The sequence below is a fragment of the Leuciscus leuciscus genome, assembly GCF_965113295.1.
Source record: "Leuciscus leuciscus genome assembly, chromosome: 3".
NCBI classification, from domain to species: domain Eukaryota; kingdom Metazoa; phylum Chordata; class Actinopteri; order Cypriniformes; family Leuciscidae; genus Leuciscus; species Leuciscus leuciscus.
The window spans coordinates 20100136-20126778 of record NC_138727.1 but is presented as its reverse complement, the minus strand read 5'-3'; the positions used below and the strand labels follow the sequence as shown (position 1 = coordinate 20126778).

The 26643-nt window shown below is 36.1% G+C and overlaps 1 protein-coding gene across 3 annotated transcripts in view; it reads right to left on the bottom strand.

The window, feature by feature from the left end:
- tmem131l (transmembrane 131 like) overlaps window positions 1–26643 on the bottom strand; it is a 57046-nt gene that overhangs the window by 6609 nt on the left and 23794 nt on the right. For 2 of the 3 annotated variants that reach the window (XM_082165629.1, XM_082165627.1), the window contains exons 4-24: window positions 24450–24521; window positions 18028–18151; window positions 17774–17890; window positions 15346–15450; window positions 12858–12935; window positions 11296–11446; window positions 8948–9006; window positions 8742–8847; window positions 8526–8628; window positions 7671–7815; window positions 7026–7196; window positions 6095–6164; window positions 5400–5520; window positions 5141–5210; window positions 4826–4935; window positions 4519–4588; window positions 4302–4417; window positions 3121–3263; window positions 2461–2647; window positions 372–557; window positions 123–269 (exon numbers count right to left, since the gene is read on the bottom strand). In XM_082165629.1, coding sequence (XP_082021755.1) covers window positions 123–269; window positions 372–557; window positions 2461–2647; window positions 3121–3263; window positions 4302–4417; window positions 4519–4588; window positions 4826–4935; window positions 5141–5210; window positions 5400–5520; window positions 6095–6164; window positions 7026–7196; window positions 7671–7815; window positions 8526–8628; window positions 8742–8847; window positions 8948–9006; window positions 11296–11446; window positions 12858–12935; window positions 15346–15450; window positions 17774–17890; window positions 18028–18151; window positions 24450–24521 — 2451 coding nt within the window. The remainder of the gene's footprint in view (window positions 1–122; window positions 270–371; window positions 558–2460; window positions 2648–3120; window positions 3264–4301; window positions 4418–4518; window positions 4589–4825; window positions 4936–5140; window positions 5211–5399; window positions 5521–6094; window positions 6165–7025; window positions 7197–7670; window positions 7816–8525; window positions 8629–8741; window positions 8848–8947; window positions 9007–11295; window positions 11447–12857; window positions 12936–15345; window positions 15451–17773; window positions 17891–18027; window positions 18152–24449; window positions 24522–26643) is intronic. The other variant, XM_082165628.1, reaches the window with a different exon arrangement.

Below are 26643 nucleotides of genomic sequence, written 5' to 3'. Positions count from 1 at the left end.
GAGCAACACTGACTGTAACCCAAATCGCTCTAAGACACTGAAAATATTTTATTTTCTGTGTGATTTCCATTTTATCTGGATTATTTGTGCAGCCCTAATAACAAAGGTTGATGCTGACTCACCTGACACCATTTGAGGAGCTGTGGTTGACGCTGCTATTTTCACGAGGTACAGAGTTGTGATTGCTACGTGGACTTGGCGTGGAGAACTCGCTCAGAATGTGCTGAGCTTGATGGAAAGCCATCAGACACACACCAGCTAGAGAGGAACTGCAGAGAGAACATGTTTGATATTAATGCACAGAATCCATTTCAAGTTGCATGCACAAGGTAGCATTTCATGTGGTTTAAGTATGTATATGGACTGCTAACCAGGTCAAGACCAGTGTGATGACCCAGAAGGACTCCTCCCAGCTGGGTCCTGGTACCACCTGAGCACACAGGGGCAGCATGTGGTGAGGCAGAGTCACATTGAGGGTGAAGTGGAAAATGGAGCCACGCTCTGTTAGCAAAGTCAAGTCTCTGATCACCCACGAAGACGTGAAGTCTGGAGTAAATCTAGAGAGATACAGAGAGAACGGTTGAGATGGGGAGAAAATAAACAGACAAGGAAAAAAAAAACCTTGAGAAAAAAGGATGATGGAGTACACGGTGAGATTGAGTGGTACAGGGATTGCATATATTTTTAAAACCCAAAAACAAGTTCGCATTTTAGCACTTCCGGTTTCATCGACCTGAAGTCAGTGGGTTTTTGGTTAAATGCTTGAAATAAGGTCTGTGTGAACAAGCTCAAGATATTATCAAGTTTTTTTTTTTTTCTACGATATAAAATACATCAGTAATACCTTCTAAGAAAAAGCTTTTTAAAGCTTTCACTTAAATGGGACTAGTACAGAGGTTGTCTCATCTACTCACTAGTCCGCTTTCACAGACTCGTGTTGATAATCACGCTCTTGCGAACTATTAGAACTCAAACTTTCAGCGAAAATGTTTTTAAACAAAAACAGAGTTGTCGAAAGCTTAGTGGTGATGCTGAAGTCACGTAGCTCGTTTACAGCCTACATTTAGCTTTTGACTTCAGCCAAATGTTTTACGCGTCAAAAAATCCTAAAAGTTGTTCATTTGTGAAGATTATCATGATGAACAAATGTTTAAGAATCATACGATTTTGTTAGTCACAGACCTTATTAGGCTAACTTCCGGGTTGGGATTAAAGGGATAGTTCACCCAACCAAAAATGAAATTTCGGTCATCATTTACTCACCCTCAAGTTGTTCAAAACCTGTATGACTTTCTTTCCTCTGTGGAACATAAAAGAAGATATTTTGAGGAATGCTGATAACCAAACAGTTTCAGTTCCCATTGACTTCCATTGTATGGACAAAAAAAAAGAATAAAATTCAATGTGAACGGAAACTGTTTGGTTACCGAAATGCAGGTTTTGGGGTGACATGAGGGTGAGGAAATCATGACAGAATTTTTAACTATCCCTTTTAAATAAAAAAACAAGCAGGAAAAATAAATAAATAAATAAATAAATAAATAAGAGGCGAATGACCAAAGCAAGGCAGAGAAATGGCAGCCAAACTGAATCATACAAAATCATTAGATGCTGCTAAACATTTAAGTTTCATTGACTTTAGACCACAGAAATAGAATAGGCAATAGGAACAGTAATTAGCATGAAAAAGGGAACCTAAAATGGGCTTTTACGTTGTCTCTGATCGGTCAGGTACTTGGGGTCTAAATCATACATTTCCTTTCAATTCTTCAGTGTATTTTCACTGTGACCCTTCCCAGTTTAGTCTTATGCAGTATTTGTAAAAATACTGTATTTGCATTTTTAAATAGATATAGAATAGAAGAGAAGAGAAAGTGTTAGTATTAATGGATCAAGTGTTGCTGAAAAAGATGCATCTTCAGCCATTTCTTGAAAATGGCTATGGACTCAGCAGCTTGAGTTGAGTTGGGCAGGTCATTACAGTCCAGGTGAAGGTCAGAGAAAGTGATTTTGTGCCTTTGAGATGGCACCACGAGACGACGTTCACTTGCAGAGCGCAAGTTTCTGGATGGCACGTAAGTTAGGAGTAATGAGTTTAGGTAAAAGGGAGCAGAGCCAGTGGTTGTTCTGTAGGCAAACATCAGTGATTGGAATTTGATGCGAGCGGCAACTGGCAACCAGTGCAATTTTGTGAGGAGAGGAGTGACGTGTGCTCTCTTCGGCTCATTAAAGACCACTCTATTATTTCATCAGAATACAGATATTTTTTTTTTTAACGAAATCTACCAACAGCGCTAAACAGACACAGACAACTTTCTGCAGAGAGCATAGGCTACACAATGTTACTGTCCTAAAGTTATTTGTAAAACAGATTTTATTTCATCTAAAAAAAATCTTCAAGGAACGGCATAAGAATTGCACTCTGTTAGGAACACTGAAACTGAAGTTGCACATTCTTACGCAATGGTGATTTCTGAGGATGAGTTGTAGTCCACTCTGAAGGCTCTGCAGTGCTGCACCTCAAAACCGTAACCCTGACATTTATATCCATTAATGTTCATGGATACTACAGTCAACGGCAACTCGCCAGCATTCTCCACTTTAAAGCTTTTCTGGATGGCAAACAAGGGCTTACTTGATCGCAAACCTGTGAAAAGACAAGAAAGAGAATGCAGTTAATGCATTTTGTGTCATTGTTTCCTCTTTCGTTATTATTTATTAAATACTTTCTACTTTCAATTCTGCATATTTAATTGACTTTTGTTTACAGTAGCCATGATTTCGTTATTGTTTATTATGTTACAACATCACATTTTATTGTCTGGGGTCTCTGGAGATTCCAAAATCCTGAGTGTACATTAAAAAATAATAGCTTATAAGGGTTAAATTATCAGGGGGTACTTGTTAATATTTAGGTCAAAGGTGTTCGGCCGACAAAAAAGTTTGGGAATATCTGGGAAATTCAGAGTAACTGAAAGGTCTAAATTTGTATTTATTTTTTTAGAATTCTTCAAGAGAACAATTCATTTGTAAACAATCACTACTTCTACCAGCGCTAGTGTACTTTTCACCAAACTCTGAGAAAGGAAATGTCAGGAGTGGCTCAGCTGTGTCTCTCACCATCTCTGCACTCCATGAGAGTGGACTGGGGAACGTTGAAGCGCAGTGAGGCTGCAGGCCCGGGGAGCTTCCCTCCCACCCTCAGGAGCTCCTTTGCCCCAAATCCTTTAACCAGAACCATGTCAAACACGGTCAGGTTGTTCCTGTTAACAGATAAAGCCACAATTACTGAATGATAACATCTAGCAAAAACACTTGAAGAAAACAAAAACAAAAAGCATGGTCACATCAGGCAAATAATGTTTTTTGTCAGTAGTGTAACGAAAAATCACCATTATAGTGACCAAAATGATCATAGTTATCAATATCATGCAGTTTAATATTGTTAAAATGTGCAGGAATCACACTAAAATCATTTAACAAAGTTTTACAAAAAAAAAAAAAAAAAAAATGAGCGTCACAATGCACTTTTGGGTTTTCATAAACAATAATGTATATATGATGATGATACATTTTATTTATATTGCGCTTTTCTCCAACCCAAAGCGCTACACAAAAGAATATACAGTCTATACAATATATACAATAAACAGAAGTTAATGATAGTACACTTCAGAGACAATAAGCATTTTTAAAGAGATGGGTCTTTAGAGACTTCTTAAAACAGTCCAGTGTTGGGGAATTTTTTATCACAAGAGGAAGTTTATTCCACAACTGTGGAGCGGAGAGAACGAATTGGAGTGTAAGGAGCAACTAGCTTAGAGATATTCCAGCGCTATCCCATGAATGGCTTTATATGTTAAAATCAAGATTTTAAAATCGATTCGTGCCAATACTGGAAGCCAATGGAGTTCATAAAGAACAGGGGAAATATGCTGCTGAACAGTTGTGTGTGTCAATACACGTGCGGCCGAGTTTTGAATATACTGTAATTTCTTAGTATATTTTTCAGGGAGACCCGAGTAAAGTGCATTACAATAATCTAGTCTCGACGTGATAAATGCATGGATAAGCCTTTCCGCATCTGGCAGGGATAAAGAAGGTCGAATTCTGGCAATATTTTTTAGATGAAAAATGCAGATTTAGAAAATTTGCAGTCCTGATCATGCAGTCCTGTACATAGCAACATACCGACAAAAAGCAAAACTTTTTTCCTTAATCCATTAAACAGATTTGAGATAAGTTAAACCGATCAGTCATACAAATCCCACAGTTACAACTCATTTAGGGCAGAGCAGTACCTGATCAGGAGCAGTGAGGTAACAGGCTTGTGTTCTGTGGGTTGGTACGCCACAGAAACCGTCCTCGACTCCCACGGCTGAAGCAGGAATCTAAGTATACTGCCTCGCTCACTTTCCTGTTGGCAAAGATATGAGTACACTATAACCAGAGTTACCACAACAAGACACATTTACTATATGTACACTTAATAATGCTATATAAAGATCATGACCTCACCTTATGGTTTGTAGCCAACAGCAGAAACTCTGTTGTAGTGATATTCACTGACAGTGGGCTAATATTAAACCTAGAACATATACATTCATGATGTCATTTCTGGTCTCATTAACAGTGTTGTTAATGTTAACAAAACTTAAAACTATTAAATATCGGTGTCGTTAATTGAAATAAAACTAGCTTAACTAGCTAAAACAGCACCGTTTATGACTCTGCTTATTAACCTTGTGCATAAATACATAAATACCATTGTAACTAAGGTTTCTGACAGAACCAACTTTAGGCCAGAAGTGTTTAAAATAAATACCATTTGGTCAGCATGTCGAGGGCTTCAAGCGGAACGGGGTATGAGGAGAGGGTTCGGATCTCCACAGAAATAACTGAACCCGTAGGGTTTTTCAGAGTGAAATTCTTCACCTGAAATAAAAAGTACAACAATCTTATGATCCAGTAGTCTCATAAAATCACACAAAAAATTATTCACACAATGCTAATAATTCCATGTGATGCATCAAAAGTTGATTGTCATTTGAAGATTCTTAAATATACTCATTTTGTGTTTCACAGAAAAAAAATGAAGGTAAAGTTCAGATCAAAAGATCATTATCAGTGATTTGCATACCTTGCTATCATTGACCGGTGTGGCCCCAAAGTCCAGGGGTGAAGAGTGGTCTGCAGGAAGCCTGGGCCACCTGAACAAAACACACACAAAAAACAGAAACAGAAATATTTACATCATAAAACAGTATGTGCATTTGCGGTAAATGCATACATGTTTAAATCGCAAACCAAATATGTAGTTTAAATAGTATACAAAATGAATATACAGTATTTGACTCCACAGGGTTGTGTCTATATGTGTGCACACACTGCATGTTTACCTGCAAGAGAGCTCTTTGCTACAGTGCCAATGACCACAGAGTGCAGAAGCCAGGCTGCTGTCCACTCTCCAGAGAGATGAGGAGGATTCTGGGTGAAGGGATTGCTGCCACTCCAAACGTCCTGCACAGGAGGACATTACACAGTTTTTGACTGAGCAACTCCATACACACAAGACATGTGCAAACTAGTACGCTACAATCATTTCAATCCATTTATAAGACAAGGTTACTACAAGTGACTTTACAGTAGTTTAGAACAGTCAGTGGTCCTCAACCAGCAAACTTCTGAGAGGGCCTCAAGACTTCAAAAAAATTACAAAAACAAGCATTAAAATAAGCTAAAATATTTCGTACTTAAATGTACCCACTCAACTGTTTGTTTCCTTTGAAACGGTTCCCACAGTCTTGGAAAACCTAGATATATTAAGTGGCCTAATTTTTAAATTCCATGGGCACTTTATAATGAGAAAACTTTTTACTATTTATGTAATCTCTAAAATAGTTCATCAGGAAGAAATTGCGAGTAAAAAAATTCAACACAATCGTTATCCTTAATCCTTATCCAGTAAATCATGATCAGCTGGAAGAGTCACTGGGTAAAAAGCATGGGAACTTTGAGGAACATTCAGCTGCTAAAAATATTATTTTAGTTACTCAGAAAAATCCTCAAATGTGTCCAGTTGTGTTTGTCTCACCTGCTCGGGACATATAAAGAGGACAGAGCTGTTCACACTCCTCAGCAGCCTCAAACATAACATCTCCCTGCTGAGGAAAGAAAGTGATCAATTCAGGCAAAAGGGAGCAAAGTCTGGCAAAAGAAATTTGACCCCAAGTAATAATATTTAGCATAAACATGCATTCTCTTTTCAAAACCCACATCTGTCAACAGTTTTGTCAACACAACAAGAACCTTATCTCTCTGTTTGGAAGCAAATATATGCTTATATAAAGGGATAGTTCACCCAAAAATGAAATTTCTGTCATTAATTACTCATCATGTCGTTTCAAACCGGTAAGACTTTTGTTTATCTTTGGAACAAAAATGAATTGAGCGGTTTAGTCCAAATTTTCTGGAGACACAAACACTTTATATGATGAACAGATTGAATTTAGGATTTTATTTACATATAAACAGAACAGCTGTGGTCAACAAAAGCTCAAGCATGTTTGCTTGGCTAGTGAGAACCAATGAGGTTCGATCTCACGTTACGCAGCACCTTTGAGCTTCCGCAAGAACCAATGAGGTTTGTTCTCGTGTGTCAAGCAACTTCGGTTGAGCTTCTGTTTATATTCGCTGATCAATGTTTATATGTGAATAAAAGCTGAAAATAAATTTGTTCATTGTATAAACCAATCAAGAAAAATTAAGAAAATTTGGGTTGGGTTAGTTTTACGATCTCACTTTATTAACTTTTTGAGGCATCAAGGTGGTAGTTGCGTAGCTGTCAACAGAGGGACAGAAAGCTCTCAGATTTCATAAAAAAAAAATCTTCATTTGTGTTCTGAAGATGAACGAAAGTCTTACGGGTTACGGGACATGAGGGGGAGTAATTAATGATAGAATGTTAATTTTTGGGTGAACTATCCCCTTAAATGTGTGTTCATGCTGATGTAGTCAAGCTTTACCTTTGAGGCAGAAGAATCTGTCTGGAGGTGAAGCTCCAGTGGGACCCCCACACTGGTTGTCAGGGTAATTGTGGTTCTGAGGTTGATGGGTAAAGATTTGCAGAGTAGCTGAAGAGACAGAAGTTTCCTGCTACCAGGGCTCACTTCCATGGACTTTGTAAAATTTACAACCTATAAGATGGGAAAATTTACACCATCATTAAACTTCAGTGTTAACTTTTTGACAAATTTCCTATTTTTGTGAGCTTGATGTCTATGTAATTCAAATTAATGTGTCTAATCTACCCTTTAATGTGTATTGTAAGCGCTACGTTAACTAATAATAGCTCTGCCACTAGTCAACATCTTGAGTCTTTTTGGACCAGTCTTGGATCACATGGTCAGTTGCACATGTTCTATACAAGTTGATAGCAGAAAAAAAAGCCACTGTCCACAAACAGTGTCCTACTATATGACATTAGCTTTGAATAATAACCCTCGAAAACCAAATATATATGGACGTGAATATAAAGTTAACAGAGTCATTGACCCACCAACTTCTCAATCCCTCTATTTCCCAGCAGAATAAGCAGAACTTCCACAATATAGTCTCGAAGGCTTGTGGTCACTACACATTTAAGTCTCTGGTGTTCAGGTGAGCATTACCTTAAAGAGTTTATGCTGGGAAAGAAAGATGTTAGTGATTCTGAAGGTGAAGGGGAATGGGTTGGACAGCCAGAGCTCGACATGCTTTGTGCCCCTCTCCTTCTGTCTGACCTGAACTAAAGAACTCAGCTCAGAGTCCGACCATCTGAAACACACAGAGAGGAACAACTCTGTAACAAACGTGACTAGAGCTTCAGAAGAACTGCATCGAAAAGCATGAACACAGCATTTACTGTGTCACAGAGGTGAAGGAAGTACACTACCATTCAAAAGATTGGGGTCGGTATCCTTTTTTATGTTTTTGACAGTAGTTTCTTATGTTCTCCATAGCTATAAAATTAGTCAAGACAGTAATAATGTGAAATATTATGACAAATTAATAATATTGTCATTCATTATGACTATTTCTATTTTAATATATTTTAAAGTGTAATTTATTCCTGTAAAGGCAAAGCTGAATTTTCAGCATCATTACTCCAGTCTTCAGTGTCACATTATCCTTCAGAAATCATTCTAATATGCTGATTTGGTGCCAGGGTAACATTTATCATTTTTATCAATGTTAAAAACAGTTGCTGCTTAATATTTTTGTAGAAACTGATTTAAAAAAAATTAGAACCAAACAGGTGTTCTCTTGGTTCTCCATGACCCAAAATGTTTGAACGGTAGTGTACATATGCAATTATTAATGTTATCATTACAACTTTCAAAACAATGCAGTGCTAGTTTTAGAATTTAAAAGAATTTTCATTCTTGGCCAAACTGTATTTAATTTTATTTAACTTCAGATAATGCTAATGATTAAAGCATTAATTTCATTTACAGTAATAACGCTGTTAATATAGAAATCTTTACCTGTGTGTGCTTTCCAGCAGTGGATATAAATTCAGTGTTCTGTTTGCTAATATCTGCAGGCCAAACTGACTTTGACACCTTTTACTTTTAGCTGACAAAGAGCCTTAAAAAAGAAAATGAAAAGAGAACCAAATAAACATGGCTAACATAACAACATGTCCATTGTGAACTATTAGAATACACACGAGAAAGTTAGGCTGACAGTAAAGTACTGACGTCTACAGAAAAGTGAAGCCACTTGAGTGAAGTTAGAAGTGGAAGGCTGGAGAAGCAGTTCAGTGAGTTCTACGCTGCTGTCCGTCCTTGACAAGAGCTGGATCTCCTTAAAAAGACACAAGATGTTATGTTATAATTACATTATAAATGTTACCTGATTATATGCAAAATTAACCACAACAGAATGTTAGTCTCACCACACATACCTTAACAAAGAGCTTTTTAACCCCTGAGTTCAACATGAACACTCCTATTCTGGGATCAGCTGTGGATTAAAAATATAGTTATAAAATATACCTGTACATACTTGGAAAAGAGAATGTACAGTGGCACAGCCACAAGGTGGTGCTATGACACAAAGGAAAGCAATTTTTTGGGCGGTGGTGGTTAAGCAGCTGGAAAAAGAAGTTTCAAATCCAGTGTAACCCATGATCTAGGAAGTAATGGTTCACTTCTTTCCCATTAGCTGTGCTTAAATGACACACTTTTCCCCAGGTCATTTCGGGGTGGAATATTTCTTGACGATTATTTTTTATTCACTAAAATCAATCTGTAATTTAATTCGAAATTATATTAATTTATTCATTGCTAAAGTTATCAAGGTGACCATGCATCAGATCCAAGGAGAATCTAAACAAAAATATTTATATATTTAATCATGGGAAGTGAAATGGGGTTAATGCTCATATCTAACAGTTTACTGAAGAGTTCAAGTAGGTTAATGGTTTTGAAAGCAGAGGTGAAATCTATGACAAGTATACAGGTGATATAATGTTTTCCACATCTGTGGTATAAACGGAATAACTGACTCAATTACTGAAAATGAATGCAGAAACATTGTGGCTACATTATCACCTCAGAGTGTGCAGTAATTTTCAATAATTAAATGGTATGTTACTATATACAACAGGGTGTAAACTAAAAAGATACATATACACTAGCACTCAAAAGTTTAGGGTCAGTAAGAGATTTTTTTGATGTTTTTGAAAGAAGTCTCTTATGCTCACCCAGGCTGCATATATTTGATACAAAATAAATAAAGTAAAACCATTAATATTGTTTAATATTATTACAATTTAAACTTAGTTTTCTATTTTAATATATAATAAAATTAATTTATTACTGTAAAGGCAAAGCTGATTTATCAGCAGCCATTACTCCAGTCGTCAGTCACATTATCCTTTAGTAATCATACTGATTTGGTGCTAAAGAAAGATTTCTTGTCATTATCAATGTTGTGCTGCTTAATTTTTTTTGTTCTGGAAACCATGATACATTTTTCTCCAGGATTTTTTAATGAACAGAAAGTTCAAAAGCACAGCATTTATTTGAAACAGAAATCATTTGTAACATTGTAAAAGTCTTTTCTGTCACCTTTGATCAATTTAATGGATCTTTGCTGTACTGTATGCAAGTATAATTATTATTTTTTAATCAAACTGACTTTTGAATGGTAGTGTACATTGTAATAAAAAAGTAAGGCAAACATAGTGGATAGACACTAATATAAACAGGGACAGTAATATAGCCATAAATCAACTGATCAGCAGATAATCAGATCACCATCCATTAATGCAACAAACATGGTGGCGTAATGCAAGACAACTTGCAATCAAGGAATACGGTGTAATCAGGAAAAAAGGTTTAGATGTAAAGAAGTAAATAATATTAAGTCGGACAACTACATTTATAATGTACAATCACATAGAAGGTGAACTCCTATAAGAAAAATGGGGGTGGCCATGTTGAGATCACATGACCAGGTAATGAAATATTTGGTCAACAATGCATGATTTCCTCACACTTTTGGACTGAATATTTCTCACACGCAATAACATACGTGAGAAACGTACAGCTGTAGCTGACAGTAGTTGAATCATTTTATTGTCATTTTTTCAATGTCTGGCTAACCTTATTTTAAAGAATCAGCCATAATGATTGAATCTGAAAAACAAATCTGAATTGGGTAGTGAGTAAACAAAACCTTAAAGGCCTATTCGCTTTTGCATACAGTATATGTCTGCCTCAATTGTTGTTTGTTTCCATTAAATCTTTTTAAATCGTAAATTTTTATGATCACCTAGGGTCCCACAAACCCACAGGTGCGATTCAGCAGTCCAGACGAAAGAGTGTGAGTGGAAAAGCAGTAAAATCACGCAGACCTCACATGGGGAGCGTGAAAACACAATGGACACAGTGGCCACACCACTAAATGCCCATGGACACCGTAAATGTGTTTGGACACAATCCAATAATTTCCATTTTATTGGCGTGTTTAGAATGAGAATCATAACAAAAGATAACAAAATGCTGATAGGTGTAAACAATAAAGTCAAATACCACTCGGATAAATAAACAAAAGCCAAAAATAAAGCCAGGGAAACACTAACAAAAAGTGCACCTTTAAATATCACTAGGACGATTTGAGTCAAAAATCACGTCAAGAACTTCAAGTATCTGCAGCAGACAACAAATATGGGTTTTGAATCCAAAAGTGCGAAATGGAAAATAAAAATAGAAATTATGGATAAAATAAAACTACAAATTGACATACAGACAGCATCTGGTGATGGGAGGACCAGCAGCACCACAATATTCTCCAGCACATATGGCTTGAGTTTGTCCAGGTGGGTCGGCCTTTCCCCTCTTTCAGAAAGACTGATCTGAAGTGCAATTCTGCCCCCTTCAGATACTAAACACCAACCCTGTGAGGAAAGAGAGAGAAACGTAAAGGCTGTTGACACATATTTCATCAACATGCTACAAATTACAACACAAATGACAGGAATGCAAAGCGTTCCAACTAAAGACCTGCCCTGTCTGAACATTCAATCACCAGATAACTTGTAAACAATGCAGCTAAAGTCGTCAAACTTACAATGGGAAACTCATGGTGATGTTGTTTCTGTGTACAAAACGGTTATGATTAAAATAGTAAATACAAAATAAATGTATTCTGACCATGACACAACAACGATGGAGGATGTCAGGATCGGACCTGAGCTTTTATTACTTTCTGGATATTTCATTGTTTTTATGCTTCTAACAAAGGAGCTGGTAAGGTGATTTGCATTCGGTTCCTGATTCTTTCTCTGTTATTCACTGATGCTTAAGCCATCCACACACTACCAATGTATTGGGGGGCGATTATGGACCGATTTGTCCCCTTTCAACAATCCTAGGTAAAGTCCTGATTATCTTAATGGTTATCTCGTCAGATTTTCCTGTTGTGTGAGGTGTGTTATGTGTGTTATGCTGGGCGCAGACTACAAGATATTCAGGGTGATTTTGGACCGATTTCTCCCCTTTCAACAATCCTACGTAAAGTCCCGATTATCTTGATAGTTCTACAGATTATCTCAACAGATTTTCCTGTTGTGTGAGGTGTGTTATGCTGGGCGCAGACTACAAAATATTCGGGGTGATTTTGGACCGATTTCTCCTTTCTCCTCACACTGTAACACAAAGTCCATGTTCACACTGTCTCCATGGCTTCATCTAAACATTTTTCTCCATTGCGCCATTTCTTCTTGTCGGTCGTTCGCCATGTTTGTTTACTTTAAAGTCTCGTTTGATGCGAGAGATTTTGCGAGATTTCCCGTGTACACAGGCGGGACTCTGGTTGTTTGTTAATGGAATCTGCTAGTGTGTGATGTGCTATCCTGGTCACATTGCGGCACTCCACACACTAGAGGAACAAAACGGTTAAATCTATGATTTCTTATCGTCATGTTTGTGGTCTCTCACATTTAAAAAATCTTTTAATGTGGCCCAGCCTTTACCAAAATAGTCTGTTCGTGAGCTCAAAGTTTTATGCAACAGCAGCAGTACCTGAGCATGTGACCAAATGCACAAATCTTATTGGTTGGTCAGTTTACTTGGCAGAAATTAGAACACCTCTCCAGTCTCCATAAAAAAAAAAACTGTTGCATTGATGGCATTCAAATGCAGGCCTTAAAACAGTTCCTAAAACTGGGATTACTTCACACATTAACAGGGTAGAATCAAGAACTAAGCTTTATACTTAGCTGAAAGATCAAGTTCAAATCACATAATGACCTTATCTCAATAAGAGTGACAGAATATTCCAATGGTTAGTAAATGTAATATTCATACCTGGGCCTGATTGTAGAACGGTTTTGGTAAACTGCAGTCAAGCAGCAGACCTAAAATTGTTATATTAGAAGCATCTTCCTGCAGGAGCAAAAGAAAAAGAACATTCAAATTCATCAGCTCAGAAGCGCCTTTTCTAAAAAAAGATGTAATTTACATTATTTACAACACTTTCATCTGTAGCAACTTACAATACATTACAAAACACAAGCATAACTCCATTGTTACACAATACACAATTTATGTGTGGCAGTTTCAATAGTGAACAAAGAAAGTGTCTTAAGTGTACATTATTCTAAATAAGGTAGTGAATGTATCTTCAGGGGCCATTGCAGCTTTTTTTTGTTAATTCTTCTTGTGTTCTCCATTGAAGATGTTAACTTTCACTTCCTCCACCTCTACAGGCAACATGAATAATTCTATACATTCAAGACCATCAGTCAATGAGACGGGCCCCTTTAAGAGACAGCTAGTCATCTCAGCCTACCACTGAATAGTGGTAGTGAAAATACATTCTAAAGCTAGTGGCTTTCCAAGTGACTTTTCAACAGATTTTCAGTATTTAAATTTGAGGGATTTGAATGTAGGAGGTGTATGTGACCGCATCTGTGAACATTATCAAACCCATAACCTTTGTGCCCTTGGCCACCAAAACATTTAAATGCTGTTATTTAATCACCATCATACCATACCAAACCAGTATGACCATCACAAAAGAAGATGCAGAAAGTTCACGCCGTTCTTTTTTCTTTCTTTCTTTCTTTTTTCTTCATATAATTAAAGTAGATGGTGACTAGGGGCTAGTCAAGCTCCAAATATGACAGCAAAGCTCTAATAAAGCAACATAAAAGTAGTCAACTACATTTTATTTGAGTGCCATATTCTTCTGAAGACTGAAATATAAGTCTTTATTAGCTGAAAATCTAATTTGTGCAGTTGTATAAGGCTGTGCGTTTTGTCCTTATATATATATATATATATATGACAGCCTCCATTCACCATTACTTTTAATGAATGGAAATTAACTTCTTTTGTGTCACAAGGAAGAAAGAAATTCATACGAGTTTGGACAGACATGAGAGTAAATAAATGATGACACAGCAAACTATATTTTAACACCAAGTAGCTTGAGGGGGCTTATCCCTGTAAAAAGTTCATGCACATTTTACAAACACTACAGCAAGACACTGATGGTGAAAAGTCATTGCACTGCAATATGACAGCGAAATGTCAGGAACCGGTTTAATTGAGCACCATTCTTCCAGGAGTGTCAATATTTCAGCAGCTGTCGATAGGTGAAACATCCCCTACTGTTATCAAGTTGTTTCGAGTTGGTAAATTCAACACATACTAGAGTATCTTGAAAATGTCAGCTGAAAGCACTTAGTTCAATTACAAGTGAACAGCAGGTTTACATCATCTCTCCTCAAGAATGTATCGGGTGGCAATCACTTTTAGCTAATCTGGTAGAAACAACGGCTTGAGTCGCACTACACATGATCACTTTAAGCCTGAAATTAGTCGAGAGAAGTGTGTGGATACAGGTTTTGTTCCTGCTATCAAGAGTTTCAAGGCAAGGATGTTAAGTCATTTTGTCCCACCAGACCAGTCAGCTGGATCTCAAGAGGAATAGCCACTTATATTCAATATGAGACACTGCAGTGGTTTTCATCCATACATAGAGCTCAATTTAAATGTGACCGCTTCAACAGAACCAAGTCTATATTTAAACTTGTTTATGAGAGCCAAGATGCAGCAGAACACCTATATGAGATAAAACAGACTACATCATCTACCTCTGTCAAATATCAACACTGAGAAGAAATATACAGTGGTCTTGTGATGCAGGTTTGATAGTGATTTATTAAAGCGTCTAACATAAATCAACCATGATTTATTTTAGACTCCTGAGCACAAGTTAGTTCCGCAAGTTTTGGCAGTTCTGGGGTAAATGTATCTTTTGTTGTATAAAAGATGGGTAAAGTATTATATAAAAAAACAAACACTAAATGTATTTAATAAAAATAATACTAATTGCCAAACCCAACTCTTATATAATTGTCCCAAAAAGAATTCTTAACTTGAGCGCTGCATGTTTAGAATGCCATGCACGAGATTCTGCAAAAGATGTGAATGCAAAGGTCAAACACAAATGTTTACAGACAAAAAGAATGGAAAAGAAGCACAGTGGAATGCAAACATGTGTTCTGTGTGAACGGCCCCTAATGCAGTCATTTTTTCTTTCTGTGCTGGCCGTAAGAAAAACATCAACACAGGAGAGACTTTAGTCATGTGGGTTTGCCTGGGTTTCCATGTATGATGACCTGAATGTGTGTGTGTTACTGGCTATGACAGTAATAGGAGACAGAAGCACTCAGCTGTCGCTAGACCTCATGTGTCATCCAGCACAAAGGATAGTAAAAAGAAAAAAACATCTGTGCGTGCAAGCTCACAACAAAACAAACAGTATACCTGCATACATGATGCTTACCTGAGTTTGTGTTAGATTAATGCTTTGTATGTGGGGAAATATCAGAATGCTATCTTTTCTTTGGACGTCCTTGACTGATCCCCCATGGACGCCAACCCCAAAAACCTAGGAGAGAGAGAAAGAAACAGCATATACATGATATAAGAATAGTGTCATAAATAATTAGTTAAATAATTAATTAAATTAAATAGAGTGTTCCTAAACAGTAAAAAAAAAAAACTACTTTAATTAAACGTTTTATGCTTAAATGCTTGAAATGAATTTTGTAGACAAATTTAAAATGACTAAATGGTTTTATATATATATATATATATATATATATATATATATATATATATATATATATATATTTATTTATTTTAACCTGTATTTGGTTTGCTTTGTTCCAAAAAATAGGAACTACATTGCTATAATGTTGCTTTTTCTTCTTGGTTCAGTTCACTTTCACAAGGCAACATTTCAAAACAGACCAAAATTTGTTAAAGAAATAGTTCACCGAAAAAGGAAAATTTCCTGATTATTAACTCGCCACAAGGCCATCCAAGCTCAGCCTAAGAAAACTTGAGATTTGGAGGAAAACATTCCAGGATTTTTTTCCATCTAATGCAAATGAATGGTGCCCAACAAAGACCAATTTAGAAGGTCCAAAATCCATATTAAAGGCAGCATCAACGGGTTCCAAGGGTATTTTCTCTCGCGTGATGCAAGCACATTTGCAAGCTCACGCAAGCAAGAATCCTTTACAGTGGAGGAGGAGTGCGGTCCAAAAAAAATGGTGATTGCTGTATATTGGTATTTTGTTTCAATTTATTGTTTAAAATGATCAGTTCGTGTATCCTGGATGTAAACTCCCTCTTGTAAACAAGAGGGCATTTCTTGCCGCCTACATCACGCGTGATCTTCTTGTGAACGCGCTTCGCAGAGCTGGACCCAGGCAAGCATTTGTTGTTAAGTACAGTATTTCTTTTTTTTTCTGAAAATGACTGACCGTTTTGCTAGTAGACGCTTATTTGACGGCTGGGGTCTTGTGGAGCACTTTGAAGCTGCCTAATTATGGATTTTGGACCATCAAAAATGATCTACGTTGGGCACCATTCACTTGCATTAGATGAGAAATTTCTGGAATATTTTCCTGAATTTCTCTTCAACTGAGGAAAGAAAGCCATAAACATCTTAGATAGCCTTGGGGTGAGTAAATAATCAGGAAATTGTCTTTTTGGGGAAGAACTATTTAAGAACTATATAAGGAACATGTGAGCAAGTAAGTGGTTGGATTGGATTGCATTCTCACTAAAGTCTAACCATTCCAGAGATTGCTTGAAATTGGAGTGTTATGATGCGGATCGATTCCCAATCAAATCAACTAGATGTGAAAACACCCTACAATAATCCTACAAAAGATTTCTATTTTAAAATGCTGTTCTTTTGAACTTTCTACCCTAAAAATATATATCACTGTTTCTACAAAAATATTAATAAGACTGGAGTAATGGCTGTTAAATATTCAGTTTTGCCAGCACAGGAATAAATTACATTTTAAAATACATAGAAAATAGGAAACCTTTATTTTAAATTTTAATATTTTACAAAATTACCTTTTTTTTACTGTACTTTTGATTAAATAAATGCAGCCTTAATGAGCATAAGAGACTTCTTTCAAAACCATTTAAAAAATCCTACCAACCCTAAACTTTTGAACGGTAGTATAAAAAAGATTTAGTAGGTGTTTCCAAACTTTTGACTAGTAGTGTAAGCTGCATTTCAATAGAGTTTTGTTCATATAAAGATCAACACAAATGTATTCATAATGAAAACATGACTGCAGAAAACAGTTGCAATGCACGTTACGTGACCTGAATACTATTGCATATGCCAGTGCAGATGGCCTTGGTGATTATGATGAATTTGTTTGCGAACAGTCATACAGTATCATACTATTCTGGTTATTTCAAAGGAATCTGTAACATAAAGCTTGTTGCTTATCACTATGTATATAACAAATAACTGCCCTACATTTCCAGAATGATGCAGTGTGACCTTGATTCAGTTAAATTCGACAAACATATCTTAAACATTTGAAAGAATATGTTAAGTGTAAGGCAGACAAAAAACTAACTGCACACAAATTGTCCCAGGTGCAGCTTTGGTCTGTCATGGGATTTTCACCCAAAATGAAAGGCTGAAATGTGCACTTTGGTTAAAAAATAAAATAAAATAAACATTCTTAAGTGATCAGTGATCACTAACTGTGGGAATACCATTTACAACTGTCATTTTATGCAAATGGATACATTTGCACTGCTGCCAAGCTAAATAAACCTATTTAAAATATGAACATCTCCCATATGTACGCCTTAGTAAAATGTGATGTGAAACCTCTAAAAAGTGTGTAAAAGTGACCGTGTAATGCTAGTTCTATACAACTTGCCTGGTATGATATCACCCCATGGGTTGATGTGTTAATAAATAAAGAGATTTCTTCATTGCCCTCCACTGTGGGGAGGAAAATTATTTTAAAAAGCGTGCTCCCTCCGGGTGGAATTACCTGTAACACAAAAGAAAATACAATCTACAAGAAACTGAATGACAAGAAACACTGGATTACATTTACATGGGACAATTTATGTTAGAGGAAGAGGGAGAGGGAGAGCAGAGCAAATGTGAAATGGAGTGCATACTTACCCTTCTGTGGAAGGAAGGCATGTGAAAATGTCTGCTGGATGTAAACACAGAGAGCAGAGAGACTGGAAGCTCTGGGCTGGGATTTCGGATATTTACGGTTTCAGCTCTTGGCAGCCCCACCGGCCTGCAGAATGACAGATCCACATGTTAAAGAGCCAAATACTGCATTATAGACTCCCAAATCACATTCATGTCACTGTGAAGAACACAACCATTGTGAAACTAAAAAGCTGGTCTAAATGACCGATATGTCAGGGACTGTTATGCTTATATGAACATTCTTGCCGTGAAAGCATAACTTTGTTCAAAAGGAGATCATTTATTTATGTCTTCAGACAGAAACGGCTGACTCTAACAGTGCACGCTTCCCTAAAGCATCACAATGAAAACGGTTCAGTATTACAACACTTGAGCAAAGATGAAAGTAAATGTCATTCAAAGCCACACACATCTATTAAAAGACTTGAGTTGACCTTTCAAAGCTGATTCTAACCACAGAAAGCTTAGCAGCTCAGCTCTTTATGTTATGATGTTCCTGTGGTCAAAGGCCAGCTTCAAAAGAGGTGTGTGAATAACAGCATTTGAAACACGGCGGCCAATAAAAAGAAAATGACTCCAGATCCTATCAGACCAGCATTGAATCTTATGTGTTCATATGTGTCTGACTGGGTACACTACATCTATAGTTAGGCTACCAAAACTGCCAATGCACAGACAAGATAACTAAATTGTCAACCTAACCCGTTATTGGTTCTTTATGCAATTTGCAATTAGGCAAAAACAAAGATGAAAAATATTAGACAGTTAAATCTCAATTGAAAAAAGAAAGACAGAAAGGAGTTTAGGATGGCCAAAATCATTAACCGAACCAGTAACGTTTAATTGCTGCTTCTCTAATCTATCTCATGTCTATCTCATGCACACAACATGGATAAGCTAACACAGGGAAATATGTAGGCAGTATGGATGGACACACTTCACCATGACAAACAAATGAAGAGTAAAAATACGTGAAAAGGTTGTGTTTTTTTTGTGTGTTTTTTTGTATACAGAAGACTACAATCCATCCAGTCATCCAATCATTTCATTAGGCTATATATTGACGCATTTTGCCAAACTCGTTCTGCTCCCTTTTTTCATCGCATATCAGATTAGAAAGGCATTTATTTTCAATAAATATGAAGTAAATGTGTGAAAAGTGGAATTAAAGTGCCTACCGGTTATTTCACAATAAAGTGTTTATCAGTAGGGTTAGGTGTAGGCCTTAAGGCGGCCGCACACCGGACGCGTCGCGCCACGTCTAGGACAACTCTCACCTGAAAATCCGATAACATCAGCAATTTTCTGTAAATAAATATAAAACTAAATGTATATTGCAGCACATGGTGAAGTCCGTATATACATTAACTACGATTTGAGACACATAAATGTAAATTTAATATAAAACTATGTAAATGGCGCTCTGTGGCGCGGCAGGATTTTGAACACGGTCCTGAGCCGCCGCGGACAGACGCCGAAAGGCGCCGCCGGTGTGTGTACTCTCATAGAGAATAATGTGTTCGAATTTAAAAGACGTGGCGCTGCGCGGCGCGCCGCCGAGCTGCGCGTCCGGTGTGCGACCCCCTTTATTGTCCTAATAAGGTGGAATTTATTTAATAAATATAATTATTTACACTCAATATTTTATTATTGCATTTTGTTTTATAATGTACTAAAATGCTGAGGTGCAAATAGTATCTAACTACTATTTACACTTGTTGCAAAGAGAATACTGCTATTTTTATATGGTGTAGCCTAAATAGAAGCTATTGCTATTTGCACAGTATGCAAATAGCACTTATGCAAATAGCTGCTGCCTAAAAAAAAATGGATGTGCATATTGGTTATCAGTCATAAAAAATAAGAATTGGGTAATAGTTTGCAACAGGTTACCAAAATTGAAAACCAATATAACTAATAATTATGTAACAATGCCTGAGAAAAGCCATTCCAAGTCTAAGCTGTTGTCTCTCTATGTGTGTCCTAATGGAAGCAGTGATGGGAGTATGAGGGGTGTGTGTGAGTGTGTTTAAGGTAGATAATAAGATGTAGATGGTGGTGCAGAAGCACTATTGAAATTAGCAGCCAGGCGAAACAAGGTCATGTTTCTCTCTCTCTCTAAAAGGTTATGCAGTAGTTGGTGTTGCATCATTGCAGGAACAAGTATAGGGAAAAAGGTTTAGGCCTACCTGTGCATACATGTGCAAAGAAACATTATTATGCAATACACCTCTGTGTATCTAGAGTAGCTGGTGTCAAAATATCTGTGCAAAAATCTATTTGATATTTAAAACCAAAAGATAATAATGATTTGGTTTGGCAACAGTGGCCAACTTTAGGCTTTATTGCCGTGGAAATGTTTTATAAAATTCACATTACATTTATATGGGGCAATAAGTTATATTATATAAATATAGTATGCATATATTATATATAATATTTGACAAACTTTTTATAATATAACATGTGAAAAGATAAAACAATGAACGATGAGAACACACTTTTGTTTTTGTATACAGAAGACCACAATCCATCCAGTCATCCAATCATTTCATTAGGCTATACACTGACCTTCAGGAAACCCTGAGGATAACTATTTTCAGGCTGTAATGTTTGGATTAGGTTACTAATTAAATACTGAATATATTTTTTTTTAATAACCTTTCCATCTCTAGTCACTCGTTACAATGTTTGTAATGCCAAAGAATCATGAATCAAATGGATCCACTGTCAACAAAGATTTACAGCCCTACAAAACATATAAAGCTGTTAGGTGTTCATAAATAATGAAGACATCGTATTTTTGGCCCTAATGATGTTTAAAGACCCAGTTAAGATTCCCCAAAATCAAAAGTGTTTATTGTACCTTAGGCTGCATTTTGACAATTGATTAATCAATATAAAATTCCTATAATAATAATAAATATTATTAAAAGAACATGAAACTAGCTAAGAGGTGGAAAGAGGAAAAGTATGATATATGAAATTTAACAGTTCACACCAGTTACTGATTATATATTATATAATTACTAGTATTACACACAGGATTTCAATTAAAGTTCATATAAACCATAAATCTGACATCTCATGTTATATTGGTTGTGCACTCCTTTCTCTGTTGCTCTACTTATGATTGGCATGTATGCACATGTTCTAAGTATTTCAAGTTAAACAACAATACACACTTCTTGTTAGGATGAGTCATTTCTTCATTAAAAACTAAAATGTTCAGATTATAAAAATATAATAGTAAAACGTTAGATATGTCCTGGCAAAATGAGACGCCTTGAAAGGTCATAAAATGTTCGAATTCTTTGCATTTGGGGAAAAGTTGCACGTTAATTTTTCCTTCTTTATATGTGCCATGACCAACACCTTTAGATTTTGTGTGTGTCTGTGTGTGTGTGTGTGTTTACTTCTACTACTACATTTATGCCCTGATGAAAATTACATGACTGGGACCCTCTTTGAAGCATTTAATAAAAAAAATTTAGGTAAAAACTATTTTTTTTATTTTTAGTATTCAGTGTAAAGAAGCGTTTTCATTAACAATTATCAATTTTATCTATTAGTTGTTGCAGATCTAAATCACACCAAGAAAGTTTTGCACACATAGCTGGGAAATCTGGCTCTATGTTGTCCTAATAAAAGGTAACAACCTCCAGTAATGCTTCTAACAAATGGGACTATCAGAATTGGAACATCTACAACTTTCCAACTGTAGTTATTTCTTAAGATCAAAATTAAATCAGTGTAGTAGACTCCAAACTCTGCCACTGTTCTTCCATCAGAAGAAAATCATTTCCAGCCATATTTGGTCATCCTGTCTGCAGAGTTCAGCCACAAGCCAAGTTCAGCTTTAAAATAGAGCAGACTTTAAAATACCATTTTGACTTTATGGACAGCATTTGTGGCAAGTTGACTATTAACAAATAAAATAACTTTCAACCCTTAATTTTTAAATATAAAACTAAATGCGTTTATAGCAATGGACTTGCAATGGAAGTCCAAACGCTCCAAAATAAGTGAATGTCACATGGTTTTGAAAGTATAACCAATTTGAAAATTCTTAGTTACAGCCAATATTTCTACACATCATAATAAACAAACAGATTAATATTTTTGGTAAATCTTTGTATTCTATAGTTATATTTAACCCCAAAAATGCCTTTTACAGCGAGCCAAGTCTGGATAAATAGCCATTTTTAACAGGATGGACAGTTGAAGGAACCCAACCTCGTTATACTTAATAAATATATTTGCTTCTTCTTAGCCAACTAAAGTGTTCCCTGCAACTGGAGTATTCTCTGTCTAGGGCGCAGACCTGCATGAGCTTGTATGGACAGAAGCGCATGTCTGAGCTTGTATTTTGGGTTAAGCTGTGTTGCTTTGACATTGCAGAAAATAGAATAAGAGAAACAAAATGTATTTTTTACCCGTTATCACTACTGTGAAATATATAAGCTTGTTAAAACTCAAACTTGAGATGTTGGGACGTCACGTTTATTGAAATGTGAGCTGCGCTAATTCCGCTAGCCAGCCTAACGGTACCTTGTTCTATTTAACCTATTACAGTTTGTTTTATTCTTTATAAGGGAATTCATTTAATTTTATTTAAACTGTTTGTTAATTGAAATGTGTGATGCTGTAATTAAAAGTAGCCTACCGTGTTCTTTATTTATTACAGTTGGTTAATTTATTTTTCGTTCTTCTTTTATGTAAATAGCCTACACTTTACTGTGTCAGTAATTACTGTGCTGCTAATTTCTGATTTGGGATTGATTTGTTTGTCAGAAAAAATGTTAGGCTACCTTTATTAAAGTATTGCTCTTAACAGACCTGTGAGAGTTTTGTATCACTAGTGAAGTGTCCGTTCTCGAGCATATAAGCCCTGCCGCGTGAGGCGCGCCGCTTCCGTCTCGCGCTGTTCTGTAGTTCATTAAACGTTTATTAATTCTGAACGTGACGCGTGTCCGTATTACACCAAATGTGACACTGCACTGCACTCCCTTGGGTCCGCAGCAACACACCCGCCACAACACACCCGCCACATGCGAAGTCGATTGGATGAACGGTTCTCGACAAAATCAAAATGCAAACAGACAGACAGACAGACACAGAGATTCCTGCCTTTATTAGTAAGAAGAATTTGTTCAACCCCCTCCCTTCAAAGCTTCGAATATTTGGTGTTAATTACTACCGAAGCTTCGAAGCTCAAAAAATGGTATTCGGACCAGCCCTAGTGTGCAGAAGAGAAGTCTGTTCTTGTGCGTGAATGGCTTAAAATCTCATTAAAATCCCCTTTTCTGTGATCACTTTGGATGTGCGACAAGATGAGTCATCTTGCGCTTGAATGGTCATATTAAACTTCACACAAAGGAATACAATTTTATAACAAGTATCCAATTCCTGACCTCAAGTATTCGTTTTCAGAATTGGAACCGATTTTCGATTCCCAACCCTAACTATTATAAATTTCAAGCATTATTAAAAGATAAGTAAACACTCATTAAAAAAAGAACAAAAACAAATTAGCAAACTTCACAAATAAATACAACTGAACAAAGATTCGATTGAAATAAACCGTGTTTTAAGATTTTCAGGTATTCAGGTACAGAAACTGTAATCAAATGTAAAATAATACTGCACTTTATAAATAAAATATAGGCCTACATTACAAATATAGTTGCAAAAGTTTTTCAAACAAGAAAATACATTTTCTCTGGTGCTGCCACTTAGCTGATCAAATATATTATTATGCGTTTTCTTTGTCAACTGTTTACATTCACTTAAGACACAACCGACTGTGTTTATTAAAATATTTTGACATTTTTGTCTACATTTGTCCGTTCAAGAGCAAAAGGACGCGGAAAAGTATGAGAGGCAGCTTTCCGTGCGCTTTGGATGTGTGCGCGCCTCACAGAAAACAGTGTGGGTCTTCTTGCACTTGAATGGTTTAAAATTACAATCAAATTCACCTTTTCTATGCGCACGCGTTGGATGTCCACAACAATACTGACAAAAAAGTCTTCTACATTTAAACATGAACAAAGTTTTTCCTAATAAAAAAAAAACTACACAGTTGTTGCACAGCTAATTTTCATCGTAGGGAAAGGTTTACTTATTTGAGAAATACTTACAATGTTTACTTGTTTGAGAAACACTTAAATTTAACATCAAAGACAAAAAAATAAAAATGTGTAACTTCATGTAACTTCTTTTAAATACAAAAAATATCCATTTAATATATTATGGTATGGTTTGAAAAACGAAAATGTATTTTCCTGGCATTGCCATTAGCTACTAACATTTTTATAAGCCTATTGTGGTCCAAGTGTATGCTGATATTTGTGGGTAAAATGTATGAAATATAAAACTCTTACTGTGGGCCGAAGTCCAGTGTGGGCGGCTGAAACTGGAGCTGTCTCCCTCTCTCATGCACATAAAACGAGGAACTGAGGAGGAGAAAAGAAAGAAATGTGAATGCCATGCAGATTGATGCTTTTTACATGAATAGGTACTTTAAAAATTACAGTATCAGTATAGTTTTGTGGCTATCTTCATGGCAAAAACTGAATTACAAAAATGCAAGAGTTAGGCCTACATATATAAATGAAAAACAAGAAAACAAAAAAATGCTTTTGGAAAAGTACAAAGCAAGAGAATCAAACCACCAGGACGGCTTAAGAGCTACTGGGGATGGTGGGGAAAATGTATACGATATGCTGAAAAGTGGTGACATTTTGAACAAATCAAAACAATATGACTATGTAGCCCATGTAGTATTTGTAGTACTATGTAGCCAAGCATTTTAAACCTCAGATCATGCAGATCTCATGATGCAAAACCCTTATTCAAATCAGCATTAAGAACTGATCTTGTTGTTGTTTTTAGCCTGGACGATTTCACTACTAGTTCGACAAAGCGAAAGGAAATTTACTTTTTCACACAATGTCATCGTTTAACATGCATGAATGTTAAAAAACCACAAACAGAGCATCGTTTGTTGGCAGTCTCAGGGAGTGACTTCATTCCTCCTGAGAAACACTTATACTGAATTTACAATACAAGAGAAAATTATGATTTAGTATGAACATTAGAGAAAAATGGAGAAAAGCTAAATGAACATCCATCAATTGAGTTGACACAAAACAACACAAACTCCAAAGTGAGCTATAATAAAACACCAGAGAAGTATAAGGAAAAATACGACACAAGTGTGGCAAAAGGGTGACAGGAAACTAAAAACAACAGGAAGCTAAAGTGGGCAGCAGGTCAAAGTAGACCAAATGATCAACACTTTTGCTTATACTCTCCTAATACTTAATAAATTGCACCGTTTCTCTGAAAACACCTAATAATGCAGGTAAACAGGGCAAACAAAAAGAGCTATGAAATTGTTCCAAGAAGTTTTGCTGTTGAGTTGAGATGAATAAGCTGAACAAGTTTTGGTACTGAGTGATGATAAACATGTCCTTATGTTTAGTAAAATGAAAAACTGTGTAAGAAATGTATTTGTCCGATACATTGTGATATAGATACTTAAAATCCCAAATCCTTTCTACTCTATGCTTAGTTTCAGGGGTTATGTAAAAAAAAAAAAAAAAATCATAATAATACATACAAGTACTTTTCCAAAGATTTTAACTGCAGATGTCACTGTGTAACACTTTGAAATATCATAATGATATCCAAATTTAGAAGGTTTCTCCACTGCAGAATCTTTAGCACCATGACAAAAGAAATTACATTCATATTTTAGGTATGAATACAAGGTCAGAGTCTGTCTATAAAATAATTCAATTTAAAACCTTTTTTGTTAAGTTGTCCTTGTAGGCTGCATGCAAAAAAACTAAATAATATCTAGTGTTGTGAGATACACAACCGAATGACTCGTGATTGCTTGTAGTGAATTCAAAACAACACAAGCCGAGTAGCCTGATTCCTATAACTAATGAGTCTTTTGAATTTGGTTCTTTTAATGAATCCTTCAAAATGACAAATTACACAAATCTAATCAAAACAATTTAAAAAACAAAATAGGCTAATCAAAAGCTTTTGAATTGGAATTGAAGTTAAATGCTCATGCGTTTGTGTGTGTAAAGGGTTGAAAACAGACATTGACATGGATTACCATTCCTGAAAATACAATTAGCAAACTTAAAGCCAAAAGCAATAGCTAATCTTGAGGAACTGCACAAATATCTATCATAACCAGCTTTAAATAGTTATATATCTACTCACTTGTTTATTAATAAAATGCCTGACCACTCTTTTATCTAATTATTGTTTTTAATGTTCCAAAATTGGAGCTCTAGCGGGTTCCGGTGAGTGGAACAGACCATCTGTTGAGTCGTGGGGGAATCCTTCCTCTCGACACTGTCAGTGGCTTGTCCAGGCTTTCAACAGCTGGGAACTCTGACATAAAGACGCACATATCAGTGGCCTTCATAACTGATTACCAAAAGAAAGAGGAGAACTCGAGGTATGAATCACTTCTGTATCAATTCCAGGAAAGATCTTATGAAACAAACCAACAATACTTTCATGTAGCATCAGAACCTCAGAGAACTTGTT